The sequence below is a fragment of the Mustela lutreola genome, chromosome 9 (assembly GCF_030435805.1).
Source record: "Mustela lutreola isolate mMusLut2 chromosome 9, mMusLut2.pri, whole genome shotgun sequence".
NCBI classification, from domain to species: Eukaryota; Metazoa; Chordata; class Mammalia; order Carnivora; family Mustelidae; genus Mustela; species Mustela lutreola.
The window spans coordinates 73,068,562-73,088,335 of NC_081298.1; the positions used below are offsets into that span (position 1 = coordinate 73,068,562).

The 19,774-nt window shown below is 37.3% G+C and overlaps 1 protein-coding gene across 1 annotated transcript in view; it reads left to right on the forward strand.

Moving 5' to 3' along the window:
- The window catches only part of PPP1R21 (protein phosphatase 1 regulatory subunit 21), a 63,113-nt gene that overhangs the window by 21,494 nt on the left and 21,845 nt on the right, over positions 1-19,774 (forward strand). The window contains exons 8-15 of the mRNA XM_059134755.1: positions 1,179-1,231; positions 1,723-1,872; positions 5,157-5,258; positions 5,346-5,434; positions 8,222-8,358; positions 12,933-13,025; positions 16,684-16,811; positions 19,499-19,651. Coding sequence (XP_058990738.1) covers positions 1,179-1,231; positions 1,723-1,872; positions 5,157-5,258; positions 5,346-5,434; positions 8,222-8,358; positions 12,933-13,025; positions 16,684-16,811; positions 19,499-19,651 — 905 coding nt within the window. The remainder of the gene's footprint in view (positions 1-1,178; positions 1,232-1,722; positions 1,873-5,156; positions 5,259-5,345; positions 5,435-8,221; positions 8,359-12,932; positions 13,026-16,683; positions 16,812-19,498; positions 19,652-19,774) is intronic.

Consider the following 19,774-nt stretch of genomic DNA (forward strand, 5'->3'; position numbering starts at 1 on the left):
TGGGAAACCATGGACTCTGAGGTGGAGGGTAGGAAATTTAAGAAGCCCTTGTACTTTGACTCTGGTCTTCCTGGCATTGTAGGATGATGCTGCCCTAACCGTGGGGCAGGGGAGGAGAGGAAGAATGGTATCAGGGGCTTAAAATGGAGAAGGTTTGGAGCTGATGCCTTGGGAAGGGGCACAGCAATGAAGTCATGGATTGTGGAGTAGCCTTGAAGCCCCCTTAAGTTTGGTAAATTAGGATGTCATGCACCTTGCTCTCCTTTTATGTTAGCAAGAGCATTCTTGGAAAAGATGGACCGGTCTGGGAACGATAACAAGTAAAGCTCAGAGAAGACTGATAGGCAAGTAGACTGACTGTGAATGGGAGGCCAAACCCTTGGTAGAAATGGGGCCGTAAGAGAGAACTAGCTGAGAGCAGCATAGGGACTTTCAGAGTTGGATTTTGGCACCAGTTTCTTTCTGACTTAGGACCAGGCAGAGGAGGGGAGGTTTGAGGGGTTGAAGTGGTGTGTAGACATTGGTAGAGATGGAGGAGGGGACTGAAGTTTGAGGCCAGGTGTTGGGAAGCTATCAGAGGTTGGGGGCAGAGTCGGGTAGAGAGGAGGACTGTGATAAAACAAGGAAGCCAACCCAGAAGAGTTAGAATTGAGTCATTGGGATCAGCAGTAGCAAGCCGTGGTAGACTGTTGAATATGGTAGTGTCATGAAAACCGTGGTATTTTTCGACGATTGTTATGGCAGCTGTGTGCAGGGATATTTTAGAAGGGAGCATGACTGAACATGGTAAGAACGTCATGGGCCTTTCCAAGTAATCCTGATAGGCCTCAAGTTTTCAAAATGATTTCTTAGAAACTTAGGGTTTGTTTGTTTATCCTAAAAATTTGGGGGCCCCTGGCTAGCTCAATGTGTAGAGCATGTGATTTGCTCTCTGCGTCGTGAGCTCAAGCCCCACACTGGGCATGGAGCCTACTGAAAAAAAATTGTAGGTATTACTTTATCTGAGAAACAACTGGTTCTATATAAATTCCATTATTCTCTCATACTATGATTGTGGCTTTAATCATTTCAAATTCTTATGTAAAGCTGATTTTGCTTTAGGGCATTCATTATTTTTTAGTTACGCTATTTTTCTGTAAATGTAAATGACTTAATGTGGATCCAATTTTGTTTTGTAGAATATAGTCAGTATAACGCTCTGAATGTTCCACTCCACAATAGGAGACATCAGGTAATGATGATGTTTTTATTTTTAGCGATGTGTATGTCAGATTTCTCAGATATAAGAATTTATTGTTTGGGCTTGTGTTTAGTGCACTAAACCAAAAGAAGTATACTAAATGTATACTTTCTTATACATTTTTTAAAAAATTATGTAACTTGCTATTTATTGAATTCATAAGTAATACAGTTTTTTGCTTTCATCTGATACCATTAGAACTGAATTACAGGATGCACTTACTTTGTGAGCCATATCTTTCTTATAGGTTGGTGGGCCTTGCACTTAACATGGTCTAGGTTAAGTGGAGGAAGTCTGCTTGCCCAAACTGATGGTTTTCTGATTTCCTTAGATGGGAATATTAAAATCCAAGTGGGAGCAAATGAATTTAAAGTCAGGATTAATTATACTAGAATTTAAATGTTTTCTCTAAAACCAGACTTATGAAAGTTGCTTGAGAAGAGTAATTGGATAGTTGACTTGATATACTTTTCACTTTAAAGCTGAAGATGCGGGACATTGCTGGGCAGGCCCTGGCTTTTGTTCAAGATCTGGTGACGGCTCTTCTGAACTTTCACACCTATACAGAACAGAGGATTCAGATTTTTCCTATTGATTCTGCCATTGAGCCTATATCTCCTTTGAATCAGAAGGTAAATTTAACTCCGTATACCTGTTATCTGCCCTGAACAAGTAGGAAGACATGTTCTTTCTTTTCAGACCACTGCTGTGCATCAGCCAAGTTTTTGGGGGGACATGGAAGAAAACCAGAATTCACGAGTCTTTGACCTTAAGATAAAATGTGGCAAGCATGGAAATTTTTAAGAAATTAAATACTGGGGAAGTGTGGTTGGTAAGGCCAGTAGGGATATAAAGTTGTCAAGGAGGGGAGATTGCTGTTGGTGGTAGTGTCTGGCAAAAAGTCTTTGGGGATTGGAATGGGCTTTGACAAATGAGCAAGATTTGAAGAGGAGAGAAATAGGATAGGTGTTTTTTTCCTTCAGAAGAGGGCAAGACATGAGCAAAGTCACAGAGTAGGAAGGTGTAACAAAGTGGGTTGGGGTGGGGAGGGAGTGGAAAGCAAACTGTTCTGGCAAGAGTGTGAAGTCTTTGAAGTGCAGCGAGAGGTCAAGTTGCAAAGGAAAAAACATGGCTGCAGACTCTGGAAGCCCCCTAAGGTCGGTCCAAGGCACAGACTCGCTTTGTATGTAGGATGGGGGACTATTACAGTTTTTTGATCAGGGTGTGACGTAATGGGAAGTGCCATTTTATTGTTGGAAAACCTAATTTGCTGGCATTTTCTCCCTCCCTATTTGTACTCACTATATAACTTTTGTCACTGGGTATGTTTAAAAGCAAAATATATAGATATAGATATAGATATAGATATAGATATAGATATATGGATATATGGATATATGGATATATGGATATATGGTATAGTTGACCTTTCCTGCTGGAGTATGGAGTGGGAGTGAAACTGCTTCTCTGGTTGAACTTTGGGGCATTTTCAGGGTGTGTGAAGTTTAAATAAGGAATAAGAAGAGGGTTGACTGTCATTCCCTTTAGTCCATGTGCTTTTTTGGGGCCTGGCAAATTTTGCTCCTTTCTTTCCTTTTTTCTCTCCAGCTAGTTCTACAAAAGGATTTCAAGTACCTTGCAAGACCACGTTTAACTGAAAAGGCAAAAATAAATAGCGTATTAGTTCTGTATTGCTGTGTAATAGATTACACTAAAACTTAGTCATTTAAAACAACAGACGTTTATTATCGCACATAGTTTCTGTGGATCAAGAATTAAGGAGAAAAGTATCTGCATAACTGGGGGACTTCTGGCTCATGATCTTTCATAAGCTTTCAGTCAACCTGACTGAGGCTGTTGTATTCATCTCAAGACTTGACTAGGGTGGGGCATTTGCTTCCCAGGTGGCTCACTTACACAGCTGGTGAGTTAGTATTGGTTGTTGGCTGGGAGCCTTGGTTTCTCATTGAGTACACTTCTCCATAGGACTGCTGGAGTGTGTCAAGGCAGAGGTTAATTTCCCCTAGAATAAGTGATCTAAGAGAGTAAAGCCACAATGCCTTTTTATGACTTAGTACTGAATACTATCCCTGCTACCATGTTGTCTTGGTCACAGAGACCAGCCCTGAAAGAGTGTGCAAGGGTACTACACAAAGTCAGGAACAGCCAAGGCAGGGATCACTGGGGCCATCTTGAAGGCTGGGTCCCACAGGGAAGAAATTGAGGGATCTTGCCATCGATTTATGCTCTAAGTGTCCCATAATGTGGCATTCTGAAATGAATGCTACTTTTCCTACTTAGCTGATCGCTTGTTTTTGCATTATTATGCAGTGTTTTCAAGGTTTGAATAGTGTTTATGTCCATGTATCCAGTAAGTACCTAGTAGTAGAGCAAAAGCTATGCTCTGGAGTCAGACGACTGGGGTCCAGCCACTTTCTGTGTCCCCTTGGGCAATTTATTTAACCTTTCTGTGCTTCAGTTTCCTGATATTTAGAATGGAGGATAGAGTACATACCTCACAGGTATGTGTATTTGAGGATTAAGTAGATAATACATGTGAAGTACTAAGATTAGTGCCTGGCACATAGTAAGCACTCAATAAAGGTTAGTTCTTATTATCATTATACCTTACCCATAGTAAGCCTTCAAGAAGTGCTTGGTTTTCATCAGTTTTGATTGGACTCTCTGCCTCTATTGAAATTCATAAACAAACTTTGGGCCTTTGAAATGCTTTTTAATTTCACTGTGGGGAAAAGTTTTCAGCTGACTTGGAAAAGTTATATTTTCTTTTATACTTCCTATAATATCAAAAAATATATTTTACCCAATACTGGTTCTTTATCCCTTTCTGGAGTTTTATTTTAGTTTGTTGCCACATTATGCCCACACAGTGAGCATCAAATATGTTAATTTTGCCTGAAACACTTCATCACTTTGAAAAATTCATGTATTTCTCAATACTTTACCTTTGGCCTATGAAAGGTTCTGTGTGGTTTTTCTAATAAGTCTTATTATTGAATAGGTCTCAATTATTCCGAAATTCAGAAACCACTTGTTAAAAGATGACCAGAGGTTTAGACTTGTTCATAGAATCACAAAGTAGACATCTATGATTGAAGGCCAGAGAGATCAAGTGAGTTGCGTAGGGCCAGATACCTATAGTTTGTAGTATGGCCAGTGGAATCACATTTCTGCATAATGAGATCTTATATTTCTATACTGAGAAATCAAAATTTGAGCCATTATACAGTATTTTGATATTTGAGATATTTGAGATATTTCACAAGTGGAAAATAACTTTTTGCTTTTAAATTGTCTAAATCCCTATAGGATTTTTTTTTTCTGAATTTATTCTTCATACTGAATTAGTTCTTTATAAATACTAAGGTATTGGTGATAGTTATAAAAGTTTTTTACATCCTCATGTTGGTGGTAATTATATTCCTAGAATTTGTTAACCTTGAACATTGTACACAGTAAAAATAAGAAGCTGTCCTCAATAGATTTGTTGTGTTTTTTTTTAAATGAGGCACATAACATAAAAATCTTTCATACAGTTTTGACTTTTCTTTTCTCTTCTTTTCTGAGACCTCTCTAGAGAAGCAGGTGTTTGGGGAAAGGCCTGTTGGTGTGGGTTGTAATGCAGTGTTTCCTTGGTGTGTCCTCCCATATTTGGTTGTTAATGATGTCATCCCTCTTCAAGTTACTTCTTTTGGAATGAGATGGGGACTTGGGGAATTGTATTTGGGACTGTTAGAGGTGAGCATCTCTATTTTGTAAAGGCCAAACCTTTTCCTAGAAAAACTTTTTAAGAAAAAGTTTCCAAGAGAATTTATGTTTATAACTCCATTTATAAATCTGTGGATACTTGTTGTTTTTTAGTGATGTAACTCACAGTTCTTTCCCTTCTGTGTAGTTCTCACAATACCTTCATGAAAATGCGTCCTATGTCCGCCCTCTTGAGGAAGGAATGCTTCATTTATTTGAAAGTATTACTGAGGATACTGTGACTGTCCTGGTAATTTTCTTCTGTTTTACTTCTGGAAGTGGAAGCTCCTCTTTGTCAAATAACACTATTAACCATGAAATTATTTTTCTTTTCCAGGAGACAACTGTGAAATTGAAAACTTTTTCAGAGCATCTAACCTCTTATATATGTTTTCTTAAGAAGATTCTTCCTTATCAGTTGAAAAGGTACTTACCCTTGAGGCCAGAAAGCTCGGGGAGTTGTGGGGTGTCCCCTGACCTGTACTGGCGTTAAGAGCGACGTGTGCCCCTTGTGAGCTGCCTGATCGTTCTGTACCCCAGCCAATTTGGACTTCTGTGAGAAAGGGTCATTTAATGGCTTGAGCGGCATAAACTTAAATTTAAGAAAATGGAATTGTAGTGCACCAGTTAGGATTTTTTGAGTAGTTCTATAACGTGGTTACTGCTCTAACCATATAATGCTGTGAATCAGTATTTTCAGTGATTGTCAATAACACATTTACTGAAAGAAATCTTTCAATTTTATCCTTTTTGCCGTAAACACCTAGATGGGGGTTATAGTAATTAGCTTCTACAATTGGATCAATAATCATTAGGTTTCTTTGAAGTGATATTTTCTTGTCTTTATTATTGGTGATTTATTTAAATAAGTTATAAGCTAAAAACTTTATCTGCGCCAGCCCTCATAGAAGATATCATTTGATAACCTTAAATATTCTTTGTTAAGCATTTCTGGAAGGAAAAGAGAAAATAATCCATATAACTGGAAATTTGATAATATTGCTTGTATGTTCTGATACTTTTGGTCTAAAATTATCAAGACCCTTAATTCATCTGAATCTTTTCATCCTAAGATTTAGCCTTTAAAAAAAATTTAAAAATAATACAACTGGAATGTAAGAGAAGTAAGAACATATGTGTATTATAATATATTGTAAGATAAGATTTAGAAAATATATAGATGAGTAACATAGATATTGAAAATGTGCAAGTAGGGACGCCTGGGTGGCTCAGTTGGTTGGACGACTGCCCTCGGCTCAGGTCATGATTCCGGAGTCCCGGGATCAAGACCTGCATCGGGCTCCCAGCTCCACGGGGACTCAGCTTCTCTCTCTGACCTTCTCCTCGCTCATGTTCTCTCTCACTGTCTCTCTCTCAAATAAAAAATAAAATCTTAAAAAAAAAAAAAAGAAAAGAAAATGTGCAAGTAATTATGGTTCATAAATCTTGATAAAGCTAAAGTGATAGGTTTTACCTTTTCAAAAATGTAAACTTTCATTATTTAAAAAATTTATTATGTGTTAAAAGCCATTTTATTTCCTAATTCTAACCTGACAAGGTATTTTGCTAACCAAATTTTATGATTTGTGGATATGACAGAATTTTAGGAATCAGAGAATTAGGACTTAAACTAATAATTATGAATTACAATTTCATTCAGATTAATAGAGTTTATAGTTCAATGTAAAGTTTTTGAAAATTCACTTTAGAAGTTTAACCACTAAATTGAATATATCTTATTGATTTGGCTTATGTTTAAGAAGAATCTATTTGAGAACCATTGCAAAGGTAGTTTTTGCTACTTGAAACAGTTATGCATTTTTATTTTACCTTAATTTATTTTTTTCACTGTTACATTTTTAGAAACATTGGATAAGTCCTTTCTTAATTTTATATTCCTATTCTTGGGATGTTTTGTCCTTTGCCTCATCACGTATTTATGTTTTTAGACAACTTTTCATCATTGGTTTAAAAACCACTTTAATTGACAAGGTGACAAGGTGACATGTCCTTTTTAGTAGTAAGTGGGCTTAGTATTGAATGAATAGCTGTCTGCTCTAAAGTAGAGAAAGAGAAGGAAGAGGATATGATTACCATTCCTGTGCTAATAACGTTCCTAGCTTTTTGCTTGATTTCCGGCATATTTTTAATAAACACTGTTAAGAGTCCATGTGTGTTTTTGACCTTATAATTATTTCCCCAAGTAACCCTTTAAAATAGAAAATGAAATAATGTATTATATTTTATGACTATTAGCCATTGATTTTTTTTTAAAAGATTTTATTTATTTATTTGACAGGTGGAGATCACAAGTAGGCAGAGAAGCAGGCAGAGAGAGAGGAGGAAGCAGGCTCCCCGCTGAGCAGAGAGCCCAATGTGGGGCTCTATCCCAGGACTGTGGGATCATGACCTGAAACGAATGCAGAGGCTTTAACCCACTGAGCCACCCTAGCGTCCCTAACCATTGATTTTTAGATTTGAGTGTATAGATTGATTTTTTTCCATCTGTTTGGCTTTTACAAATATATATACTAATAAGGTTTCTTTAGGAATTCAATGTATGAAATATTTTTCTTGGTAAGTTTTTTCTTCTTTCTTTCTTTTTTAAAGATTTTATTTATTTATTTGAGAGAGAGAGAGCACAAGTAGGCAGAGAGGCAGGCAGAGGGAGAAGGGGAAGCAGACTCCCCACTGAGCAGAGAGCCCGATGTGGGGCTCAATCCCAGGACCCTGAGATCATGACCTGAGCTGAAGGCAGAGGCCTAACCCACTGAGCCACCCAGGCGTCCCTTTTTCTTTCTTTTTTAATAAAGTAAGTTCTGTGTCTAGTGTGGGGTTTGAGCTCATGATCCTGAGATCAAGCGTCCCATGCTCTATTTACTGAGCCACCTAGGCACTGTTACTAAAAAAAAAATTTATTTCCCTCAAAGTATTTTTAAGGGAAATAGTTTTGTGCTGCTCTAAGGATGGAAAGACAATGGCCATCTGCCTTTGTTTGTTTGCTTTTTTTCTGTTTGGATCTCTGTTAGTCATTTGCAGCAAACAGGTGTATGTATTGTGGTCTAGAAAATGGAATCTTATAAATGAGATCAGTTTTATTTTTTTCTTGGAAAGTTTCTCTTTGGATATAGTTGTTTGAGAATTCAGGTGATTTAGTACAGCTGTTTAAAAATCATTCGGATGCTCACTTTTGAAAAATCTGTTCATTCCTAGTTTAGAAGAAGAATGTGAATCTTCTCTTTGCACATCTGCATTGAGAGCCAGGAACCTAGAGCTGTCTCAGGATATGAAAAAGATGACAGCTGTGTTTGAGAAGCTGGAGACTTATATCCATCTTCTTGCCTTGCCAAGTAAGTTTTTGGTTGTTCATGGTTCAACTTGAAGAGCTTAGAGTAGAAGAAGATGGAGAAGGGAGTTGTTTAGTTTCTTTGAATAGAAGAATATAGGATCTGGAGTCAGAAAAACTTGAATTCAAATCTTCCAGCCCCTTTCACATTTATGATCTTCAGCAAATCACTTTACTTCTCTGTACCTGTTTTCCCCCATTTTTATAATGGAGGTAAAATAATTATTAAGTTAAATTAAGAATATACAATATTAGGCATTGAAGACATGCATTAAATATTAATTCCCTTCCTCTCCATCTTTTTTTTTTTAAATGGAGAGGGGCAAAGCATAAGAATTATAGCAACTTTCCAACAAGTAGCATAGGGTAAGGAGGTTTGGAAGTAAAAATGTCTTTTGTTTTGTTTTGCTGTAACTTGGAAAGAGTATTTTCAGGTAATAGAATGGATCTTGATTTTAAGAATGCTGTGATTTTTCTGGTACTGTCATTTGTTTTCCTGTAACAGATTTAATGTGGTATAATTTATATACCATTTAATCTACATTTAAAGTATAATGTTCAATGGTTTTTAGTATATTCACAGATATGTGCACCATCACACATCAATGCTAATTTTAAAATATTTTCATCACTTTAAGAAGAAATCCTATATAGTTTAGCTATTACCTCATTCCCCTATTCTGTCTCTCCCTGGCACGAAGCAACTTCTGATGTACTTTCTGTCTATAGATTTGCCTAATCTGAACATTTTGTATAAATGGAATCATATAATATGTGGTCTTTTATGACTGCTTTTTTTCACTCAGCCCAATGTTCTCAAGATTCATCCATTTCTTTTTATTGTAGAATAATACTCCATTATATATCCCACCACATTTTATTTACCCCTCAGTTGATGGATAGTTTGTGTAGTTTCAGCCTTTTGGCTATTATGAATAATGATGCTGTAGATAATTGTGAACAAGTGTTTGAGTGAGCATAGCCTTCATTTCTCATAGGAGTGGAATTGCTGGATTATATGAAAACTATGTTTAACTATTGGTAGAACTGCCATACTGTTTTCTAAGGTGGCTTCCCACTAGCAAAGTATAAGTGTTCTGATTCTCCACATCCTCACCAGCATTTATTATTATCCCACTTTTTGGTTTTACACATCCTAGTGTTACCTGACTTTCTGAATTGGTTTCTCATTACATTTTTGATTTGTATTTCCCTGATGTCTAATGATGTCAAGCATCTTTTCATGTCTTTATTGGCTTTTTGCATATCTTCTTTGGAAATAGGTTTATTCAGATCCTTTATTTCTCAGTTGGGTTATCTCTTTATTATTGAGTTTTATACATTCTAGATCAAATCCCTTTTTGGGTACATGATTGACAGTATTTTCTTCCATTTTGTGGATTATCTTTTCACTTTTTTGATGGTGTCCATTCCATAATGAAAGTTTGTTATTTTGGTGAAGTCCAATTTGTCTTTATTTTATTGCTCATGCTTTTGGTATCATATCTAGGAATATGTTGTCAAATGTGGGGTCATAAAAACTATCCCCTATGTTTTCTTCTAAGAGTGTATAGTTTTAACCCTATGTTTAGGCCTTTGATCCATTCTGAGTTAATTTTTGTATCTGGTGTGAGGTATCTTTTGCATGTGTTTATCCAGTTTTCTCAACACCATTTATTGAAAAGACTACTCTTTCCCTATTGAATTGCCTTGGCACACTTGTTAAGAATCAGTTGATCATAGATGTATGGATTTATTTCTAGACACTCAGATTTATTCCAGTGATCTATGCATCCTCTGCCAATACTATACTGTCTTGATGACTTTTGCTCTGTAGTTAGTTTTGAGATCAAGAATTGAAAGTTCTTCTACTTTGTTCTTCATTTTCAAGATTATTTGGCTGTTACTGTTCTCTTAACAATTCCATATGAATTTTAGAATCAGCTGGTTAGTTTCTATGAAAAAATCAGCTGGGATTCTGATACTTTATTGAATCTGCAGATCAGTTTGGGGAGTTTCTGTGTTTCCCTAAAAGATACATGAAATTCCACCTCAGTATCTCTATTTGTAACTTTATTTGGAAATAGGATCTCTGCAGATGAAATCAAAATAAGGTGGGGTTCTACTAGTTTAGGGAGAGCCTTATTAGTCCAGTGACTGCTATCCTTCCATCATTGTAAGGAGAGATTTGGAGACATACGGAGTCATAGGAGAGACTCGGGGAGGCCATATGAAGATAGAGGCAAGAATTGGAATAATTCTGCCACAAGCCAGGGAATGTGTGGGGCCAACGGAACCTGGGAGAGGCAAGAAATTCTCCTTATTATTATTTTCCTTATTAATTATTATTATTATTATTGTTACTCCTTATTAATTATTATTCTCCTCTGGAGTCTTTGGAGGAAGTGTGGCCCTGTCAGCACTTTGATTTCAGACTTTTGGCTTCCAGAACTGTAAGAAAAGTATCTTCTGTTGTTTTAAACCACCACCTTTGTGGTCTTACGTTGTAGCAGCCCTGGCAATGTGGGAGCATTGCCATCTTAACGATGTTAAATTTCTAGTTCATGAACATGGTATATTTTTCCACCTAGGTAGACCTTCTTTGATTTTATTTTGTAGTTTTTCAGATTAAGCACGCTGATGTTGTTTCTCAGGGCTGTTCAGCATTCAGCATGCACGTAGTCGCCCTGGGGTGACAGTGGTTTTGCCAGGGACCTTTCCCTGTTTTGTTTCTTGATCTCACCAGGGATAAGCTCCACTGATTGCTGGCTGACTCATGTCTTGTTTTTAACAATGCCTTGGGGGCATAAATTGCTCCACTGTTGATCCAGTTGAATTTGGGCTTCTTTATGGCTATGTTTTTTGAGATCAGTGTTTGAGGTTTGTTATGACCTCAGGAGGGCTCTTCTTAGCTGTTTTCTTCCCCTCTGGTAAACCAGCCAGCCTGTAGTTTTAACTCACATCTTTAATGCATCTACTAGTTTCCTGTTAACTGCTTTCCCACAAGCTCCGATTTTTTGAGAACACGTTTAGACTTGAACTTCTCCATACTCTATTGAGAGTGAAATCAATTCCTTTGGGAACAGATTCAGAATTTTCTGTTTTAAGGCCTGTGCCTCCCTTGGGCTAAATCTCTGAGCCATGGTTGTGGTGCTGGAGATGGGGACAATGCTGTACTTCTGAGTAATACTCTTGATTTAGTGGCTGAGTGCTGGTGGAGCTGAGGTAGGGCCACAGCCTCCAGTCTCCCTGGCTTGCCCTTTCTGTGCGGATAAAATGAGCTAGGCAAGGGTATGGAGAACCCCAGTTTCTCAGCAGTGCTGGGCTCATGGTAGAGCCTCCATCCCACAAATTGGGGCTGCGTGGAAGAACTACCACCTCTCTGTCATACTCAGCCTGAACTTAGCTTTAACAGGTAGGTGGGGACAAGAGGAGAAATGCAGTCCTCCAGTTATAGGAGAGTTATATTCTTGGCCTCACCATTCTGGAGTGGGATTTCCAGCTCACTGAGCTGATGAGGGGATGGGGGAATGGATCTTTGTTCAAATACCACAGATTCTGGCTGTTCTTAGAGTTGTTAAAGACTTTTTCTTTTTTTTCCTTTGTTTTTAAAAGATTCTCTTGATAAATGTTTCTTCATTTACTGTATCTACTTAGGGTTATTTCCAGAGTCTTAAATAGTTGTTTTTAGAATAATTTTCAGGGGTGCCTGGTGGCCCAGTCAGTTAAGCATCTGCCTTCTACTCAGGTCATGATCTCAGGCTGGGATCGAGCCCCATGTCGGGTTCTCTGCTCAGCAGGGAGTCTTCTTCTCCCTACCCACCTCCTTCACTCCTCCACCCCTCTCATGCTCTCTTTCTCGATCTCAAATAAATAAATAAATAAATAAAACCTTTTAAAATAAAATAATACAATTTTCACCAGTTTTGGGGGAGCATTGGTCTGTGGAGCTGCTCATGCGGTCATATCAGAAGTAGAAGTCTGAATAATGATGTTTTTAGTGAGGTTCAACAAATAACATGTAGGGAAAGAAGAGATTGAGAAATGTGCTCTGTAATAATAAGGTTGAAATTCACTAACCTTTTTTTTAAGATTATTTATTTATTTATTTGACAGAGAGAGAGAGATCACAAATAGGTAGAGAGGCAGGCAGAGAGAGAAGGGGGAAGCAGGCTCCCTGCTGAGCAGAGAGGCTGATGTGGGGCTCAATCCCAGGACCCTGAGATCATGACCTGAGCCAAAGGCAGAGGCTTAACCCCCTGAGCCACCCAGGCACCTCACAAACTTTTATTTCAAAAAGGATCATAAAATATGTAATCCTACTTAACAATTTAATCTTGATTCTTAACTATTAAAAATATTTGTGGATGTGGATAATGCAAATCAGTCAGTTGTGGCTGTATTTATCACCGTTATATCTGACTGTGTCTGCAAGGATTTCAGGACCCATTATTTCCAGCACATCACAGGCAGTCTTTATTCTCTCTGTTCCCAAAAGTGGAAGAGGGTGGGCTGTCAATTTTGCAGGCGAGTAAGTCTTCTAGGGAAATGCTTAGGCTTGTGATTTTGGTTTCCTAGGTACAGAGCCAGACGGACTCCTTCGGACAAACTACGGTTCTGTCTTAACAAACGTTGGTGCTGCTCTGCATGGATTTCATGATGTCGTGAAAGGTGAGGCTTGAAAAGTACATCAGTGAGCTAAAAACCTGCATCTTATTCTCAGCTCTGACCAAGTGAGATTTAAACAAATACTGCCAAGGCTAATAGACCCCAGAAAAAGGCTTAGTAGCATTTGGCTTCTGTTGAAGTGCACAGCTCACTGCCGTCTGCTTTTTCCATCTGCTTCATTTCTGAAGGTAAACAAAGTGCTGAAGAGAAACCCTTGTGCACAGTGCTTTAGCCAAAAATGCATTGCACTGATTGCAGGCAGGTGTATGAATTTTATCAAGCCAGACATGCTTATTGAGGGGCATTTAGCAAAATACTTTGCATGTGTTAGAGCCCAAGCATGAAGGAATTGAGGAAATCGGGGTTTAAAGTTCCAAGAAAGAATGTACTAACTTTTCACCATCCTTTGCATTTTTATGTTTAACGTGCCCATTTTAAGCCCTTTTTGCTCAGGGGAACCTTGAGAAGTGAAGGTTTGCTTTTAAGCTTTGGCTGGTGTTTAATTGCTGTAGACTAAGAATAAGTTGGCTGAAGGACATTTCATATGCTTCTTTTTTTTTTTTTTTTTTAAAGATTTTATTTATTTATTTGATAGAGAGACAGTGAGAGCTTCTCCCCATGGAGCTGGGAGCCCGATGCGGGACTCGATCCCGGGACTCCAGGATCATGACCTGACGGCAGTTGTCCAACCAACTGAGCCACCCAGGCGCCCACATTTCATATGCTTCTTAGCTAACTGATTCTGAGTTGACTTTTTAATCTATAGGTCTGTGTGGCTTCTCGGTTTTTTCTTTCTTTTCCTTTTGAAGACAGTTGGTGCAGGGGAAGGAGGAAAGGACAGAAGCAGTTATCAGAAATAGCCCAGATTAATAATAGCCTCGATTATTCATTGTGGTGTGGAGGTAACGATTGCGGGCCTGTTACTAGTTTCACAGAAAATAATTTTAAAAACTTACGAGTGTTGGAAAGCACGTACAAGTTGGGTATATTCAGGTCCTTCTGTAGATTGGCATGTAACCTCTGGCACTGGGAACCATTCATTCTTAGTACCAACAGTCTCACCTAGCACCACCTTACCATTCAGTAAGGTGAATTTCACCACCCCCTTAGTGCCTCTGCTTGTTTCTGTCCTTGCAGACATAATGTAAAGAGAGAATACTGGGCAATAGGAAGGGTGGTTGGCAAGATTATGGGGTCCAGTTGCTAGGTTTACAGTTCAAATTTGTCTTCTTACCTAGCTTGGAAGACAGCTGTGTATCTCTCAGGGAGACTCAGAGTGAACATCAACTGGCATTAACAGAAGAAGCTTTGTGATTTCAAGAACTCTCAAACCTCTTCCCTTCCTGCTTTGCCCTGAATAATTGCTTGATCTGAGGTAGGAGGCAGGCAGGCAAGTGTCAGTGTAAAAAGAGAGCTAGAGATTTATAAACATGCCTATCCTACATGGATTTAAAATAGGTATGAATTAATCTTTTAACAAGGGAATTCTAAGTGAGAACTGTTGATTTTTAGTCTCAGGTCTAAAGCAGGTAGACTCATAGGAATCATAAAAAGAAACCCCAGGGTGCCTGGGTGGCTCAATTGGTTAAGTGTCAGCCTTCAACTCAGGTCATGATGGGATGGAGTCCCACATCAGGCTTCTTGCTCAGTGGGGAGCCTGCTTCTCCCTCTGCCTGCTGCTTCCCTTGCTTTTGCTCTCTCTGTCAAATGAATAAATAATCTTAAATCTTTAAAAAAAGGGAAAAAAATCTGGCCTAGGACACATGGTTTCTTTGTTCTTTTGGATTTAAAAATTAATGCTAAGGAACACCCTAAATAATTGAAATATTTGGACTCAGTAAAGAATTGGTTCAGGAGAATTATTGCTGTCAAACTACAGTGGCCCTGTTCCAGTGGAAACCACGTTAGTGTTCATAGTACTATATGACTTTTATAAGTATCTCAGTCATCTACCAATCACCTAAAAGTACCTGCTAGCCGAGTCGTATTAAGTTTTGTGTACTAAGTAAAATAGTGACTACAACTTTCTGTAGTGTGTAGCAAGAGAATGTCTGTGTTAGAGGCTAGTAAATTCAGTATATAAAAATGTTCAGTGGGGTGCCTGGGTGTCTCGGTTAAGCAGATGACTCTTGATTTCGACTCAGGACATGATCTCAGGGTCCTGGGATCAAGCCCTTTGTTGGGCTCTGTGCTCAGTGGGGAGTCTGTTTGAGTAGTCTCTCTGTTCCTCTTCTGTGCACTCCCGCTCTCTCTCTAAAGTAAATAATTAAAAAGTTGTGTTCCACTTGAATTTTTATTCACTTTTTTATATTTTTATATAGAATTTTTATATAGAGGATAATCATTTATTTTTTAAAAATATAAACATAATAGTAATGTGCCAATATTGGTTTCTGTGCTGTGAGAACTGTACCATAGTAATGTAAGGTGTTAATAGTAGGGAAAACTGGCTAAAGGGTATACAGAAAGTCTCTGTAACCTTTCTGTGAATCTGAAACTATCTTAAATTACAGTTTACATATATATGTATATATCTATATTAAATAAAACAATTCTCCAGTTTTAAAATTTTAGTAAAAATATTTTTATTCATAAGATAGTGATTTTGTGTTAAAATATTATGATCATATCAGGTTAAATCTGAAATGCCATTTCTTTCTAACTAGTCTTATTTCTTTTTAGTTATCCATATCTAAAATCAACTAGATTCCTTGATTCTGAATAAGTACAATTCTCTGCATACACACCTGTTATAAAAATTAATTTTCGTATTTTGTGATTTATTTTTGGCTTTGTTGGTAATGATAGTTCATGCTGTTGTACCTGAAGTATTCTAAAAAAGGTGGAGGAGAATGAATTGTGAACACTTTATTATTTAAAAATATCATTACCTTTCCTCATAAATCAGTGTTGTCTTAAGAATTCTCCCATTATCCCTTATTTCCGGGACAAAATCATTTTTTTCTCAGAGACCCAGAAAACCCCAAGCTTAGTAGTTTGGCCAGTTTCACCTACTGCAATTTCTTTTAACTTTTTTTTATATCTAAGTCTCTCTCCTGTGCTTTCCTGACTACAGGCTTTGTTGTAATATTCTGGGACTGGGAGCAGTGGCCTGTGAAGTCAGACATGGGAGGGTTCAATCCTGGTTTGGCTGTGTAGACCCTTGTCCGTGTCAGTTAGGGTATGTACTAACAAACTAGCTACGGTCCAGTAAGGATTGTGGGACATCGTGCCTCTGTTGGTCATTCTGTTCCAACCTCATGGTTAGCCTATAGGAGTGCGAGATAAATTCTCATCTGTGCCTGCCTAGACTATCAAAACAGCATTTTTAACTGGTAAGTACTGGTTAGGGTCATTTACCGAGCACTAGAAGAAGGGCAAACTCTCCAATGAGGAGGGATCATCAGCCACAAGCTGGTGGTGGGAATAGAGACCCCAGGATGGTATTAAGAGACTCTCACTTGTCTCTATTCTTTCCACGTGATTTTGTGACCTAAGTAATATTCAGGACAATCCTGATAGAGTTGGGACTATTTTTTTGTTGTTGTTATTATTCAGATTTACTGCATAAGTCTCTAAGAGTAGATATGAAAAGTTAACGGGCTGGTTGTGTGCAACTTGTTTATGGATAGTAAGAGTTTTCATTTGATTGCTTTTATAGATATTTCTAAACATTACAGTCAGAAAGCTACAATAGAGCATGAACTTCCAACAGCAACACAGAAGCTTATTACAACTAATGACTGTATTCTGTCATCATTAGTAGCATTAAAAAATGGAGCAGGAAAGGTAAGTTTATAATTTATTGCTTATCTGGTTTATAGTGTCATTAAATTTAATTTAAATTTTGTGTAAGCTCTTTTTTTTTCCTTGAATGACATAGGAAAATTAATCTGTATAAAAGGATTTTGGAATATCAGACTTTTTTGTAAAATAAAGTTGTCTTCCTTTTCCTTCTCCCTACCCAATATTTAAAACAATATGGGAGAGACTGTTCAGCCCTTGTGATGAGTAAGTAGATCACTCACAGTTTTTTTTTTTTAGGGAGATATTGATGATCAGTATACATCTTTGTGTATATCAAATGTCTCCTTTACAGAAATTGGGAGCATATATAAAAAGAAAAAAGAACCAGTAAAACTTTTGTTAAGACTTTTTCGCTCCTAGTTTTTTGTCACATTGCTACTTCTGTGGATTTTTTTTTTTAAGATTTTATTTATTTATTTGACAGATAGAGATCACATGTAGGCAGAGAGGCAGGCAGAGAGACAGAGAGGAGGAAGCAGGCTCCCTCCTGAGCAGAGAGCCTGATGTGGGGCTCGATCCCAGGATCCTGGGATCATGACCTGAGCCAAAGGCAGAGACTTTAACCCACTGAGCCACCCAGGTGCTCCTGTGATTTGATTTCTTAACAAGTACTTTTAAGGTGACTTTAACACGTGTCTTTTTATAGAACCATTAATATTAGATAATGATTATTTGGATAATTAAACACTTAATTATTATCATAAACTGACCAAAATGCATTTTTAAAAAAAATTCTATCTTGGATGTTCTGATTTCAGCAGTTGTTATATTCTCAATACTGCTTTACTGATTCAGATTTCCTTGAGAACTACCCATATATGTATAACTGGAAGGACTGTATTCAGACCTGTCTTAGCCCATTTATTTCAGTGGATGCATCCTAACTTCTCAAGGAAATTTCTCTGTGTTTATATGGCAATATTTTTCTGACTAGTTGTGGGGTTTTTTTTTAAATTTTTTTTTTAATTCACATATAATGTATTATTAGCCCCAGGGGTACAGGTCTGTGCATTGTCAGGCTTACATACTTCTGACTGGTTGAGTTTTATAGAAACATTTTTTTTTTTTTTTTTAGGTAATTAAGTGAATCAGAATGATCACAGATCAGATTATATATTCAGTGTCATCTTTTCCAGACTCAGACTGGTCTTTGTGACACTTTGTTAGAGCTTGGGGCCATCATTAAAAGGTTTAAAACATTTAGGTTCTGTCATTAAAACATTTAGGTTCTGTCAGCTCACGGATCTGTGCCTACAGAGTTCCTCAGCCAGAAGACCATCCCTGCGGCCACTTCTTGAACACTTGAATCTACAGGCATGCCATAGCTTCTGAAGATAATTCTAGCTTTGATTTAAGTATGGAAGATTTTGGAAAAAAAAACTTTGGCATTTTAGAGGAGTCTCCACATTTTTCAACTTTTATGAAAACTCTGAAATATTTAATACCTGGGTCCTTCACAGCTAATATTAGATTGGCTTTACCTGAAACATTAAAATGTCTCAAGGACAGGTCTACAATCTTCATTCTGAGATTTTGTAAATGGTTCTTAACTGAAATAAGTATCTGAACTAATGTTAGTTGGTGAGAGCTTAATACTTAGCTAATGTGATTCGATTAAACTAAAATTTATAGTTTATAATTTTTAAAAGCCCAGTAAGAAAATGTAACGATATATGCATATTGAAGAACATTTAGAAAGTGTAGAAGTATTAGAAAGAGGAAAGAAAATAAACGTCACCGTATACTGCAATGACCTAAAATGCAAACCCTGGGTATGTGATTTTCCATGTCCTTTACAGGTGATATAAGTCTTAAGACCTTTAGAATCCTTTATTTTCTTGAATACGACCTAGAATAGAATTTCATTTGATACAGTAAAATGATGAAAAATAAAACCTTTCAGACCATTAGTGATTCACTGCTTACTTTTTGGTCAGTTTATGCCGAGGCTTAGGATGTTTGTTCTATAAGTCACTTCTTATTTATCAAAATAGGATATGCTTTAATGTAACCAACACTTTAATTTTTCTGGCTAATAACCTTCTCAGACATTTTTATTTATATCACCATTTCATATAGCACTGTAGATTCAAAGTCATGGCTCAGTCATGGATCTTCATGGCTGCTTACACAGATTTAATACAAGTTAAATCTATTAATAACAGGGTCTACTAAATTGCTAGTCTTTATTATATGTGTAAATCACAAATTGAGATTTACAGAATTAAGTTTAAGTAAAGTGAATATATTCCAAGATGCTGTGTCATGTCTCTTGTTGGAATTTGAAAAATTCAAAGTTAAAATATGAATAGAATGTATAAATCCAAACATGGATATTTTGAGAATAGTAGCAGAAATTAATGAGTTAAATAGCTCATAGACATGTACAGAGTAAACCAGACTTAGTCTTGGTTTTCAGGAAGAATAGAAGTTGTTTACATTAAGACCTGTCAGTAGTCTGGTCTCAATCTTTTTACCGATATTGTCTTTTTATTACAAGTCATCGCCCTAGGTATTCTCCTCAAATAAATAAATGTGGGCCTTGGGGCAGGTGTTGAAATTTCATTTCCATTCTCAGCACCTTTAACTCTGCTCTAAACACTATGAGATATATATGTTAGATATATTATTGGAAAACAAAATCTGTCTTCTCGTCACTCTTGATTTAGATCGCATCTTTCTTCAGCAACAACGTGGACTGCTTCAATGCATCTCTGAGCTACGGGCCCAAGGCAGCGAGTGGCTTCATTAGTCCTCTTTCAGCTGAATGCATGCTGCAGTACAAGAGAAAAGCTGCAGCCTACATGAAGGCTCTGAGAAAGGTTTGTGAGCTGCTGTTGAATTTGCATCAGAGGAAAAATCAGGAATCATTCTAGAGAATGGCAAGAGTCTGCACAGTTTATGTTGTTTAGATTTTACACAAGTGGGGGCACAGGTGGTTGGTG